At 31.7% G+C, this 14,505-nt stretch overlaps 1 protein-coding gene across 1 annotated transcript; it reads right to left on the reverse strand.

Annotated features, from left to right (window-relative positions):
* Positions 1–8,147: 8,147 nt before the first annotated feature.
* LOC113868752 (titin homolog) lies at positions 8,148–13,917 on the reverse strand. Its single transcript, XM_027504617.1, has 9 exons — positions 13,728–13,917; positions 12,852–13,597; positions 10,534–12,573; positions 10,288–10,446; positions 10,011–10,190; positions 9,703–9,906; positions 9,486–9,584; positions 8,785–9,378; positions 8,148–8,703 (listed from the first exon to the last, which is right to left on the reverse strand). The coding sequence occupies exons 2-9, from the start codon at positions 13,587–13,589 to the stop codon at positions 8,356–8,358; spliced, it is 4,362 nt and encodes a 1,453-aa protein (XP_027360418.1). The 5' UTR covers positions 13,590–13,597; positions 13,728–13,917; the 3' UTR covers positions 8,148–8,355.
* Positions 13,918–14,505: the final 588 nt, after the last annotated feature.

Raw genomic sequence — 14,505 nt, forward strand, 5'->3', positions numbered from 1 at the left:
AACTCTACATTGTCAAGAACTAAAGTAGAACTTACACCTAATCCTTAGACATATATACTGTTCACATGATAAGATTTTTCTTAAACTTCTTTCTTCTCATGATTGCTTTGCTTTGTTTTGGTACAAAAAATATGATTCTACGAAGACAAAAAAAAAAACCCTAAATAAAGTTGAATCTTGCAATCACATGCAATCCTACAATAACTTTCTTTTCAAATCTAAGTAAAAATGTCTAATCATACAATTACTATTATTTGTTAATAATATAGTTACAAAATTTGTTGAATTAACTAAATAAAAATTATTATGTTAAAAAAAGTAAATAAATATTATCATCATAAAAATTATAGACATATAATATTTTATATTACAAAATTTATAGATGTGTAAAGTAACATGTGAATATAGTAAGAATTAATGAATGTTTGTAAATTTAACTTTTGATTCATCTTAATTTAATAAAATTTATATTTAAATTAAAATAATTTGTATTTTTAAATTTTTATCTTAACAAAAATTTTGTGATAAAACTTAATATAAAATTTTAAACTTAATGTAATATATATATATATATATATATGATAACAATAATAATAAATATTCAATTAAAAGAAAAATAAAATAACTGTAAAATATTTAATTTTATTTATTTCATTAATTTATTATTTTAAATCAATAAATATACATAAAATTAACTACACTATAAGATTTATATAATATAAAAAAAATTATTATATGATAAATTAAAACATATATTTATATGATACATATAAATTGATAAATTAATTAATATTTAATTTTTATACTTTTATTTATTAATTTATGTGAATATTTACTAATTATTAAATTTTAAATGTATATTAACAGATATATTTTTTAATAAAAATCTATCTATTTTTATATATTTATATAAAATTTATCAAAAATAATTATTTAAAATTTTATATATTTATATTTATATTAAAAGTAATCAATACCATATATAAACTTAAATTATAATAAATATATAATTATTAAAAGTAATTAAAGAATATCAAAATATAGTAGAATTGATTAAATTTATTAAAATAATTATTAAATAGTGTTTTATAAAATATTATTTGATTATTTTTTAGTTAAAAATATTTAGTATTAATTCTTAATTAAAATTATAAGTTATTAAGTACTATATTAAATTTAATTAAATTTTTTTAACAAATAATTTAATTTAATTTTAAAATATTTTATAATATAATTATATTTAATATTGTTTTTTATGATAAAATTTTATTATATAAAATAAATATTTTTTACTTTTAAAATTAATTTTATATTTGAAATATCATTTTTAATTTATTTAAGTAAAATAATTTAATAAATATTATAAATAAATAATGTAATAATTATTAATTATTTTTTTACAATAGGTGGACTAACCTACCTCTAATTTTGATTTTTTTTTTTTTTGCTAAATATCAACATTTTATTAAGAATAAATTTAGAGTACAAGTGGTATTGTAACTTGTTACAACTTTAAAGAAAATTAACAATTCATGTTAATGAATCATTAATCCAATTTATAATTGATCTTTCTGAAGGCTTTGTTGCAAGCAACTTCAAAGATACATATTCCAAATGTTTGACCCAAGCTTTGATCCTTTCATAGAATTAATTTTCATAAATTTAGATTGAGCTCGTAACTTGGAGTTGGAATCGTGCTTCTTCCTTTTCACCTTATGAAGTGCACTCCTAACATTAATTCTTTCTTACACTACCATCTCAATAACAATATTGGATTGGGAGAATCTAGTCTTTGACTTAATACATGATTAGCCTCGTCTGACTCATGATAAGACTTAATAATCAGGCCATTAGATTTTCTAATAAACTCTTTTTGTGCAACATTTTTGCCTCCGGTTGGTCCCTTATCAATAAGGGTTGCCATAATCCTTCATCAGCTTCCATGTCTCACCAATTCCCTTCCTCATATGTTTTGACTAATAAAGGCCCACTGCAGTCATCCTCCTTTCCAAACGCATCATCACCCAATTGCATAACACCTATATTATTATTAAAAATCAGGTCATTATCGATATTCATTTCATAATTTGAATTCTCTCTCATCACACATCTACTATGTTCTCCATAGAATTTGATTCCATACTTTCAAACTCTTCTTGATTTTGTGCAATATCTGACAAGGAATCATGTAACTTTTGTCCCCAATAATCTACCCCCTATTCGCCCTTCTTTATGCTCTCTACACTATTTTTGGTCACTGTTTTTTTTTGCTGTGTTTCCTGCCATTAGATCACAGCTCTTCTCACTATCATTTGAACTTTCATCCTCCAAAGCGTCCAAATCCAATGAAGTATCATCATAACTCTTCAACGATGAAGTATTTGAATCATAATACCACCACCCTCCTTGAATGAATTCTCTCCTATATTCCTCGACCATCCAGATTAAGAAAATGAGATCATCATAGGTGAACTCTTGCAAAATTCATAGTATTTGAAAAGTCATATCATCATCCATGCACACAAAATCTCCCAATGGTGACATCATCTTTTGAAAGAATGTCTCTGACCAAGCATGATATGACACGCCGTATAAACAAACTCAGGTTTGCCTATTGACAGCCACCATACAAGGGTGTCACCAATCAATGATATAAAATAGCTTAGACAAGCCATCTTTATCCCTAGCTATAACCTCCCCCAAATCCTCCAGACTCTCCAATTTTAGCAAAACCATATCGTCATCTATGGTAATGGCCTTGGCATTTAGTATAGATTCGCATAAAAGAAAGTCAATCACACTATTGAGCTTTTCTGGCTAATGTAACCTTCCCACCATTGCCTTGTAGCACCTTTCAACCGTATCCTAATCAACATAGAACTTGTTGTGACATCACTGTTTTTTCTTAGGTACCCACACTGCATTCTTGTTTGGCCCTCCAACAGCACCTTTTCCCTTCACCATATTTGCATAGCTTCGCCCACCAACACTACATCTTTTTTCTACCTTGGTTCCAACGCCGATCAATGGTTTCAACACCTTCTCACGCACAACATCCTAAATTTGTCTTGTGATTTCCTATTTATTGCTAGCTCTGCTATATCTAGACATATTCACTGTCATTCTCATGTTGCGTATCATTATGAAACTCAGTCTCTTTTCCATGTCATGGACATTTCCGATCTCTGCAAACTGTACGAATCCGAATTTGCATCCATCCTTGCCCCATTTCTTCTGAATAAACAAATCCTCAACATTCTCATATCTTTGGAATATCTCCCAAAGCGTACTCTATAATTCTTCAAAAAATTTGTAAAGAAAAATGTTGGTAACGTTTGTATACGACCAACACAGCTATTAATTTTTGCTTGAGATTTTCTTTGTTGAGTCATCACAAGTGTCCACCCATCGTGAACCTCCACCCCTTTCACTTTTATTTAGTAGAACAATGCAAATCGCTTTTCTCTAGCACATTTCTTTCTTCTTTGATCTCAACACCCCTTGAGATCCCTACGATTCACTTCACTCTAATTTCTTACACTCAAACATTTTCGAAAAAGAATTCTCCTCGAATAGATATTTTATCCTAATCTACTATTTTTTTTTATATTAGGGCTTAGGACCAAAATAAATCCACTAATTATGAGAATTTTTAAAAAATAAAACTATAGAGAAAGTTAAGTGAGATAAGGCTTAAGACTTCAACTTATTTTGACAGCTCTAATTAAAATGGACTTTTTTCAACTTATGCTAAAAAATTTTACAGAATAAAATAATAATAATAATAATAATAATAAGTGCACTTCCGTAGATATTTTAATACAAATAAATTTTAACTTACCTTGAATATACAAATTACTAAAATTGCTAACTTTGAAGAATAATTTTGACAAAGTAGATTGATTTAATTGAGTTGACTTAATTAAATTTGTTAAAATTTAAGACTTAAATTATAACTTTGATTTAATTTCAAGGTATTTTATTTTACTTATGTGATTTTTTTATCAAGTTTATATTATTTTTAATTTATTTAAATATAAAATAAAAATTTAGATCGAATTTAAACATTATTTTATCATATGAACAAAAGATATTTTTTTTTATCTGATTTAATGAAATCTAAAATTCGAATTTGACTAAATCAAATAGTGTTGAGAAACCTACTTTGGCACCGCTACTGAATAGTATTTGAGGTAGATAGAGGTATGCACGTGACTAGACTTGACCTTGATAGCTTGGGGGATCATGAAATTTGAATTGGATGCAATTGAAAGAAAAATGTAATTGGAACAGTTGAAAAATGTTTGACTTTCGATCTTCATCTAATGGCTTATATCGAACTATATCTCATTTATACAAATTTAAAATATCAATATTTTATATTTCACCGTAATTATTAATTATTTTAATATTTATAATTTTTAAAATTTATTAAAATATTTTATCGTTAAAATAAAAATATTATTTTGATCTTAAATCATGCAATTATTAATATTTTTATTTTTAAGAACTTATTTGATGTATAGAATACGATTAAGACAGATAAGATAAGAAAAGTTGAATATGATAAATTTTTATTATATTTAATGTTTGATGTAAATTTTATAGAAAAAATACTATGACATAAATATATAAAAAATAATAAAAATACTTTTTCGGTCTATGTATACTAAATTAAAATTTAACTTTTATAAGTTATTTATTTTTAATTTTTAATTTTTTTAATTTTAAAATATATAAAAATAATTTAATAGTTTTTAAATTTAAAAAAATATAAAAATAGAAAGGACAAAGGAAAATAGAGAAGAGAAATATGTAATATAATAAATGAAAGACATTTTGAAAAAGAGAATTGTTATCCTTTCTTCTATCATCTTATTCAATCGTAACTTCATAAGTTAATTCTATCTTTATAACTCAATAAATATTTGATTAAAAATAAATATAATAATTATTTTATTTTATTCACCTTTATCATAGCTACATTGAAAAAAATTATGAATATGCTCTATCTTTTTAGTGTCATTTCCTTTCATCTTTATTTTCTTTCAAATGCATGATTTTTCAATTTAAAATGTTAATAATTGAAAATGAAATTTTCACAAATTGTGGCAATTATATTAAGAATAACATTTAAGTATAATTATTTAGACATTTTTTCACTTTTAGTTTATTTTGTCAAGAATAAAAAATTTATATTCTATCGCATATTTAATTTAACCAAATAAGGAGATAGAAAATTTAACTTTTCTTTATCTTGTACATCTTACTTTTTTCTCTTGATCCAAATAACCTAAAAAAATTATATTTTTTACTCAATTTTTTCTTCTTTCTTACCTTGTGCCTTATTTTTCTTTTCTTCTCATTTTTTCTTTCATCCCAACGTAGCGTTACTCTCCTAATTAAAAAGTTTAAATGTGTATTTAACAAAATCAAAAAATGGGGTCAAAAAAGGGTAAGGGTAAGGAAAACAAAGCCAATACTGAAATTCCATGAACGGGACCTGAACTTTCTTGAAGAAAGCGATAATTAGAATTAACAGGAATATTGAATACGAGTATGTCTAAGCTATTGCATGGGAAAAGCCTCCCAACCAAAATAGCTACATGATTTTCTTCAAGAAAGTGATGGGTTATTTTAATATCTCAATAGGAGCATATGAGTGTGAGGATGTGCATTCATCGGTATTCATGCAAAACTATTAAGGTTGAATAAGAATACATTAGGACCAACTAGCTTAAGTTCTACCATGGTGCCTTAATTACAAGGGACATGATAGCAGTCAAATGAACGTTGGTTAAGGGAACACAAAATATTAGTTGGATCACTATGATTATAATAGGACATTAATGGATCATTGTGAGGGTTTGGACTCGGTGGGTCAATTTGTGAGAAATCAAGCTGATGAGTCTAGCATGTTTCGCATAACTCGGATCATAGTCTGTGTTTCCAAATAATATAATTGGGAGTATGGTGAATTATTAACAATGAGTCGCTCTCAGTCCAATGTTTGGAGTTACCTATCCCAAACTATGTCTAAGATACTTAGAATTATCGATTTTTGTTGAAAGATTACGTTGACCCTAAATGATGAGTAGAAGTGTAGAACATATAGATTCAAATTCTTAAGTGTTGTAAAGATTCACAAACCCATCATATTACACTTAATCCAAACATCACGTGAGAACTACCGCTAAATTATGAAAAATTATTCATTCCCAGACATGCTCATTTGTGAACAAGTAAAGTTAATCTTTTTCACCTTCTCAAGTAAAATCTTTTTCAAAAGCATAAGCATGTAAATCTATATATTAAAGTTATCCATTCTAACTTATATATCAAATTCATGCCACTTCATACACTTTTTTTATAATTTAATTCTTAAATTTATTTTTAATTTTATCTTTGCTGTTAATGTACATTATACTGATATTAACTCTCTTTCTTATGTGAGACGACTATTATACTGATATTAACTTTTTTTCTTACGTGTGAGACGACTATTCAGTAACAAGTTTAAATTGTTTTGTAATCGTCGTACAATACTTTTATTTATAATTTAGTCATTATAAATAAAAAATCTATATATTAGTCTTCGTATAAAAATTTATTTTTAATTTTTCTATATGAAAATTTTACGTAAGTGTCAAATAACATTTTTTCATTATTTTCAAATAAATATTTTAAATTATTCAAAATAGTGACAATTTTACACTAATCTTATGTTATACTTCATACTTTTTCATGTTGAGTTTCATGTCTTGATTCAAATAAAAACAATTTTCAAGTGAAATTATATGAGTTCTTATACAAAAATTTATTTTTAATTGTCCATATTATATCATTATAATAACATTCTCTTGTCGTCAACGGAAAGTATTCTCAATTTGTTTAAAGAAACTTTTTATTCTATTTCATACATTTTCAATTTATAATGTTGAGTTTCATTCTACGCGCTAACTTTAAACATGTGTAAGAATTATCTTAAGAAAATTTCATATTTTAATTTATCTTTACATGAACATCACATTTGATATTTTCATCTCAAATATTACTATTTGTTTGCTTTATCATATTCTTAAAAATCTTTATCTTTTCTGCTATCATCTTTATTTTAATACTATTTTCTTTAAGATACTTAATTTATCATTACAAAAATAAATAAAAATAATGATAATGATAATTTAAAAAATAATTCTATTTTTTTTATAAACATACCAAGGATACAAATAAAAAATGTTCTTAAATTTAGACAAAACTTAGTAAAATATATTGAAATTTGAGATTTTAGGATAAAAATAATAAGAAAAGAGATCAAAATTATGATAAGATATGATAAAATATGATAAATCACATAAATAATAATATTGAAAGTGATAATAATAAAGATAATATTCATGTAAAAGTGAATAAGACATGAATTTAAATGTAAAAATATATAAAATAGAATATAAAGCTTATTTTTTAAAAAATTTAGAATATTTTTCTAAAGATAATAAAAAAAATATCACTTAACACTAATATAAAATTGTCACCCTATCTTTTATATTAAACTACTAAATAACTTATACATTAAATTCACGTTTACAATATTTTTATCATGTTTTTAAACACGCACTGATAAGGAATATTCTAATTAGTCTCTTAAAAACTTTTATAAAAAAAATGTTATATTTAATATTACTAAAATACTTTAATTATAATTTCTAATAAGAAAAAAATATTCATTAACTCTTAATATTTTAGAATTTTTGTTTTCAAAAGGTGAAAACATAACTAACGTTTAAACTTAAAAAATTTACCATGTAAAATCCTTTATCTCCCCCAAGCAAATTGAAAGCAGTAATCTAATTGAAGCATATCTAATGAGGTTTAGGTTGCGATGCATTACAGCCCGAATATACTATTATGCGACAGATGAAAATGATACAGCATTATGCACTACACGACTTCAGCGTTTAATGATATTCAATTCACACTAAGAAGAAAGGAGAGGACAACTATGATGGAGCTTCTTCTATGCTACTAATTATAGCCACAATAGAAACAAGGATAACAAATTATAAATAAAACAGCGAATATAAATCTATATGTATTTGAAAAAAAAGAAACAATCGCAATAATTTATTATCATAATCGGTAGCAGAAACGTTCAGCAGTTAAACTACCATCACATCCCAAAGTAACAAATCTCGGTTTGAAGAAGGAAATTAATGACTATGTAAACCAAAAACTAGCAGGAAAAAAAAATGCAAGGACACGAAAGAATTGCATCTATTTGTATGTATGTGATAAATATGTAAGGGAAACATCCCCCGACAAACCCCTAGTGATTGCTTTTACTTACGAGTGTCCTCAGAAACCCAAGGCTTCAAGTGAAGATCTCAAGGCGCTGCTATTGCCCACATAAAACAAAGCAACAACAACCAGAACTGCAAATAGAACCCACATCCATGGTTGAATTCGTCTCTTACCCCGGTTGCGAAGAGCCAAGGGTACAGATTTTGCTTTGGTCTGCCTCGTGAATTGAGTTGGTTTCTGCGGCTTTTTTGTTACCTCAACTGGTTTCTCGCTCTGATCACATTCTTCCATACTTCTTGTTACAGTTTCTGAGCTAGAAGCAGATTCTTGTTCTGCAATCTCTGCAGTGTCAGCAGAAGCTGCCTTTCTTCTTTCCTTCTTCCTTGCTCTCTTCTCCCTTGCCTGCACCAAACATGCATGGTTATATAGTTGTAGAACAACATATAATAAATGGCTAGAGTCTAAATTTATGATATTTGTTACCTTCTCTTTCTGCTCAGCTTCTTTTTGTGCCTTTAAGGCTGCCCTCTGTTGGGCCTTCTCTGCATTACGCTTTTTCCTTTGCAATGCCTCCTTAGCTTTCTCAATCTCTTCTAGCCTACGCTTTTCCTTCAACCTTGCTTCTTCTTCTTCCTTCCTTGCCTTTTCAGCCTTCAATATCTGCTCCTCTTCCTCCTTTGTTCTCACAGGTTCTTCTTTTGTATCATCATCAGACACGTCGCCCCAACAAGCCACTGACATCTCCAAGGGAGCAGATTTTGCAGGCTTTTTAGCTTTAGTTGTCTGATTTCTTTCATTTCTTTGTACCACAACCTTTGAAATAGGTTCATCCTTTTTATTAACAGATTCTGTTGATATTGATTTCTTTTCTTGTTCCATAGTTGACTGCGAGATCATGGAATTACTCTTGGAAGCTCTTTCAGTTATGGCATTAGGAATTACAGGGGGCTCTTCATCAGGACCTAATGATCGGCCATCCACGGTTTGCAGTCTCCTCAGTGTACTCCTGGTGTTGCATCGGACATAGTCCCTTCTGAACCCATCATTTTTGTTCCATAGCTCCATAATTTTCTCAACCTTTAATTAAATTGCTTAATGGTAAGTGATGAATTCAAATTTATTTGCGTTATGGAGTGCAAGACAGAAAATATAATCATTCCACTTGATCAAATTTTAAAAATCACCTGATCAACACACAAGCATTGTAGCTCCTCTTTTTTCCCTTCTGCTGCTAGCTCTTGCCCTTTCCTTGCAGCATTTATGTATTCCCAAAAGTATTTTCCCTGCAGTATCAGTAACAAAAATAGATTCAGTATTTGTATTTAGCATTTCCAATTGGTAATCAAAAGAGAGAAAAAGAAACGAGTAAAGGACAGAATTGGATTGGAAAGAAAGATCAACCTTCTCATGCAACTGTTTTTTCAAAGCCTGTGACTTAGCATAAGCCTCTTGACGAATGTCATCTGCAGCCGTAAACTGAGCTAGCAGTTCATTCAGTTTATTGCTTTCATCATCATATTTCTTCTTTGAAGCCTTAGTTATTGCTTCTGCCTTTAGAACATTATTCCTAAGTACTTCTATTTCCTTCTTCAAAAGTGGTAAACGCTGAAAAATCCAAAATATCGGTATCTTGTCAGAGATTAGAATCCCAAATAATAATATGTGTACATATTTGATACCAATGGTGCCTGGGAGATTGCATATGGTACCTTAGAGTGCTCTTCAAGACTGTCCTTGTCATCTAGAGATTGCTGTGACTGGTCCTGCTTTCTCATATTAGAAGACAGCTCCTCATGATTCTGCTTCAGTTGTTTGATCTGGCGTATCAATTGCTTTTCTTCATTTAGAGGTAGGGTTTCATGCTGGATCCTGTGTTCCATGTTTCTTATCTGCCAACAAATCATACATCTAGAAATGTAAACACAACAAAACAGGCAGAAGAATCAAATGCTTATAAATAACTTCATAAAAAAATTGAAGGCATACCTTTCCGGCTATATCCCCAACAGATATCACATTGTTTAATCTGTTCATTGTTGATTGAACCAAATCCATTTCTTGGCGCTTGGATCTGAGTAAATCTCGAGCAGCTCTCTCTTCTGTTATTGCAACCCTAACCGCTTGACTGCAATCCCTGCAACTGGCCTGTCCAAAGTAACATTCATAGTAAATATCTAATACAATCTTAGAATCACAGAAAAATAAAATTTTCCTTCAAAATAATAATATTACCTTTTCACTCTGGCATTCAGCTCGAATCGCATCTCGAATTTTAGTCTTCTGCTCTACTTGGTTTAAAGCACTTTTTATCTGCTCTTTTATGTTTTCATCATCATCATATCTGGGAACCCTGATCAAATAGTAGAATGGCCTTTTCACTACCTCTGCACCTATATTCTGTCCATCCAAAGCATCCGTGACAGTTCTTGAGTCTTTGTCTCCATGACTGCTACCTTGAAGGTCAATGGGAACCCCGACTTCAACTGAAGGTTCAGCTTCACTCTCTACTGCATTGATTTTGATCTCGGACATGTTAACAGAAGGTTCCCCTTCACTCTTCACTTTGCCATTTGAAAGTTCAGCTTCAAACTCCACTGTATTTTGTTTTATCTCGCACCTAACCAATGGTTCACTTTCACTCTCCACTGCAGTGGTTTTCATCTCAGCCACAACTGAGGGTTCACTTTCACTCTGCACTGCAGTGTTTGAAGGTTCAGCTTCACTCACAACTGCATCAGTTTTCATCTCAGACATGACAGCGGGTTCACATTCACTCTGCACTGCAGTGTTTGAAGGTTCGGCTTCACTCTCCACTGCATTAGTTTTCATTTCAGACACATCAACAGAAGGTTCCCCTTCACTCTGCACTGCCCTGTTTGAAGGTTCAGCTTCACTTTCCATTGCATTGTTTTTCATCCCAGACACCACAACAGGTTCACTTCCACTCTGTACTGCACCATTTGAAGGTTCAGTTTCACTCTCCACTGCATTATTGTTTTTTATCCCAGACACATCAAGGGAACGTTCACTTTCACTCTGCACTCTACCGTTGGAAAGTTGAGCTTCACTCTCCCCTGCATTGGTGTTAGCCTCAGACACATCAACAGAGGGTTCACCATCACTCTTCACTGCATTGCTTGAGGAGTCAACTTCACATTCCACTGCATTGGTGTTAGGCTCAGACACATCAACAGGGGGTTCACCATCACTCTTCACTGCATTGCTTGAGGAATCAACTTCACATTCCACTTCCACTGCATTGGTGTTAGCCTCAGACACATCAGCAGAGGGTTCACCATCACTCTTCACTGCATTGCTTGAGGAATCAACTTCACATTCCACTTCCACTGCATTGGTGTTGGCCTCAGACACATCAACAGAGGGTTCATCATCACTCTTCACTGCATTGCTCGAGGAATCAACTTCACATTCCACTGCATTGGTGTTAACCTCAGACACATCAACAGAGGGTTCACCAACACTCTTCACTGCATTGCTTGAGGAATCAACTTCACATTCCACTTCCACTGCATTGGTGTTAGCCTCAGACACATCAACAGAGGGTTCATCATAACTCTTCACTGCATAGCTTGAGGAATCAACTTCACATTCCACTGCATTGGTGTTAACCTCAGACACATCAACAGAGGGTTCACCATCACTCTTCACTGCATTGCTTGAGGAATCAACTTCACATTCCACTGCATTGGTGTTAACCTCAGAAACATCAACAGAGGGTTCACCATCACTCTTCACTGCATTGCTTGAGGAATCAACTTCACATTCCTCTACATTGTTTTTTGTCTCCCACACATCAACAGAAGGTTCAGCTTTGCTCTTCACTGCAACCTCAAACACAACATTACCATCTCCATTTGTATGTGTGCTGTTTAAGGCTGATAAATTTTCTCCTTCAGGAACCAGTTCACTTCCGGATTCACCTTCACCAGGAATCTCATTCTCTTCAGTGCATTCACTAGGCTTGGGTTCTGCCTCTGCCAAACCATTTTGAACGCCTCCACCAGCATCAGAGACAGGCTCAACCTGTGCCTTCTCTAAACTGTTCTGAGCATCTTCAGATGCACATTCAATCACATCTGTAGCAGCAGAGACGGCATCAACATCAACAGGAACCTCATTCTTCTCAATGCCCTCTTCCACATAATTTCTTTCACTATTTACAATGTCCTCATCTGGAACATCTGGACTAGCAATATTTTCGCTTTCCAAAATTTTATCCACACCTTTATCAGAGATAGATTCACTTCTTCCCTGCATATCACAACAAAAATCAGTTACCAAAACAAATAGAATAATACATCACATTCCTCACTGAAATTATAAGCATCACTTAATTGAGTCATTTAAACTGCTAAAAGAAAATGACGTTTCATTCATTAATCTATATTTTCTCGTCTGATAAAAAGAGGACTTCGGGCATTAAAACGATATTTTCATAATTGTAGAGACTAAATAAAATTAAGCCTGAGCAGAACAAAAAACAAATTTAAAAAATTTAGAGGACTATTGCACTGTTACTCTGTTCTTACCTGCACGTCATTTGCTCCATTCTCGTATGTAGTAGTAGTCACTTCACCGATGTGAACATCTACAGCTTCGAATTCGCGATCACTGTTACTCACATCCGCAGCAACAGTCACAGTCAAAGCGACACCGTTTTCATCTCCCGAAACCTCCGCACCAGCTGGAATTTCGCATTCCTCAACTCCGTTCACATTCGCATCACCGCCAATCTCGTCGTCCGCAGCGACGCCGTTTTCAACATCCGAAGCACCGACAACAACGAATTCGTCGTGATCCGTAAGAACCTCCTCTGCAACGGTATCATCACTATCGCCACTCTCACGAATCTCATTCTCCACGACGCCGTTTTGAACATCTACTGCAACGGTATCAGTAACGACTTCCGAAACCGCCACAGATCCCGAGCCATTTTGACCATCAGCGTGTTCTGACTCGCCTTCCCGCAAAACGACATCAACCGTCGCCGTTTCAGGAGCTTTCTCTGCAGAACCGTTAGTGACAGCATCCTTGCGCACACATTCCCCCTCAGAAATCATCACCTGAGATTCGCCATTCACCTTGTGCTCTTCCTCCGATGCCTCACCATCTCGGGCGACGAGATCCGTCGCAACGGAATCACACACGGCCTTTCCACCGACATCACCGTTCTCCCGTGCAACGCCATTGGCTTTGATCTTGCGGTGATCCTCACCGTTCTCGGAGACTTCTTCGCCGCCCGCATTCACCACCTGCTCCTCCGTCATTGTACTCTCTGCAACAATGACATCAAAATCAGAATTCAAACGATTGAAAAACACAAACACAGAGAGAAACGCGTTCGGATCAAAAGCGCATGGATCGAACGCAGATCAAATCGCAATGGCGGAATCGGATTGGCTTACGAAGAGGCAAAGAGGGATCAAGCGTGAGCGAACAGATCGAAGGCACAGAACAGAGTAAGAGAAGTAAGAGAGTATGGGAGAGAATGAGGAACGAAGGCCTTAAGTGGGAACAGAGAGATGCAGATAATATAGCCGACACAGAAGAGAGGGGAAATAGAATAACAAAGGCAATATGTGAGTCTTTCCGCTTGGTCTCTGTTCTGTTTTTGTTTTTGTTAGTAAATTTCTTTATATTTCAAATTTCAAATTATTTTAGATACCTCTATCTTTATCCATCACTTGTATTTTGATAATACGATAGGATTGTTATCGGTACTTCCTATCTTTTATCTACAAAAAAAACAGACAATTATTCGTTGTATACCTACGGATATATTTTTAGGCGCAATTTCTAGCTGTATAATAATAATATAAAAAACTTTACAAAGCTCTTGATATTGTTAGTTTGTTAAGTTAATTTGATTAAATCTTCTTTAAGAAGTATAGAAAATTATATAGATAATAAATAAGATTAGTTAAAAATCTAAATGTTAATAGTTTGAAAAGAGTACGAGGGTTGAGACAATATTAGGGATACTCTTAACAGAATTTTAAAACAGAGATCAAGTATTTGAATATTGAAGTAGTTGAAGGGGAAGTTGTAACAGATGTGATTGGTTTTTAAATTTATTTGCTGAATTGATTTAATTTGGGTTGAGTAAGTGACTGGATAAAATTAAATTCGTGATTACTCGCATATTTTGAAATTTAAATATAAATTTGACTTTGCCTCAATTCA

Source organism: Abrus precatorius, unplaced genomic scaffold (assembly GCF_003935025.1).
Source record: "Abrus precatorius isolate BTA unplaced genomic scaffold, Abrus_2018 Scaffold6, whole genome shotgun sequence".
NCBI classification, from domain to species: domain Eukaryota; kingdom Viridiplantae; phylum Streptophyta; class Magnoliopsida; order Fabales; family Fabaceae; genus Abrus; species Abrus precatorius.

Coding starts and splice junctions, on each gene's coding strand:
- LOC113868752 (XM_027504617.1), bottom strand. CDS start 13,589: ATGACGGAGGAGCAGGTGGTGAATGCGGGCGGCGAAGAAGTCTCCGAG. Junction 10,447..10,533: donor CTGAATGCCAGAGTGAAAAG/GTAATATTATTA, acceptor TACTTTGGACAG/GCCAGTTGCAGGGATTGCAG. Junction 9,379..9,485: donor AATGCTTGTGTGTTGATCAG/GTGATTTTTAAA, acceptor ATTTAATTAAAG/GTTGAGAAAATTATGGAGCT.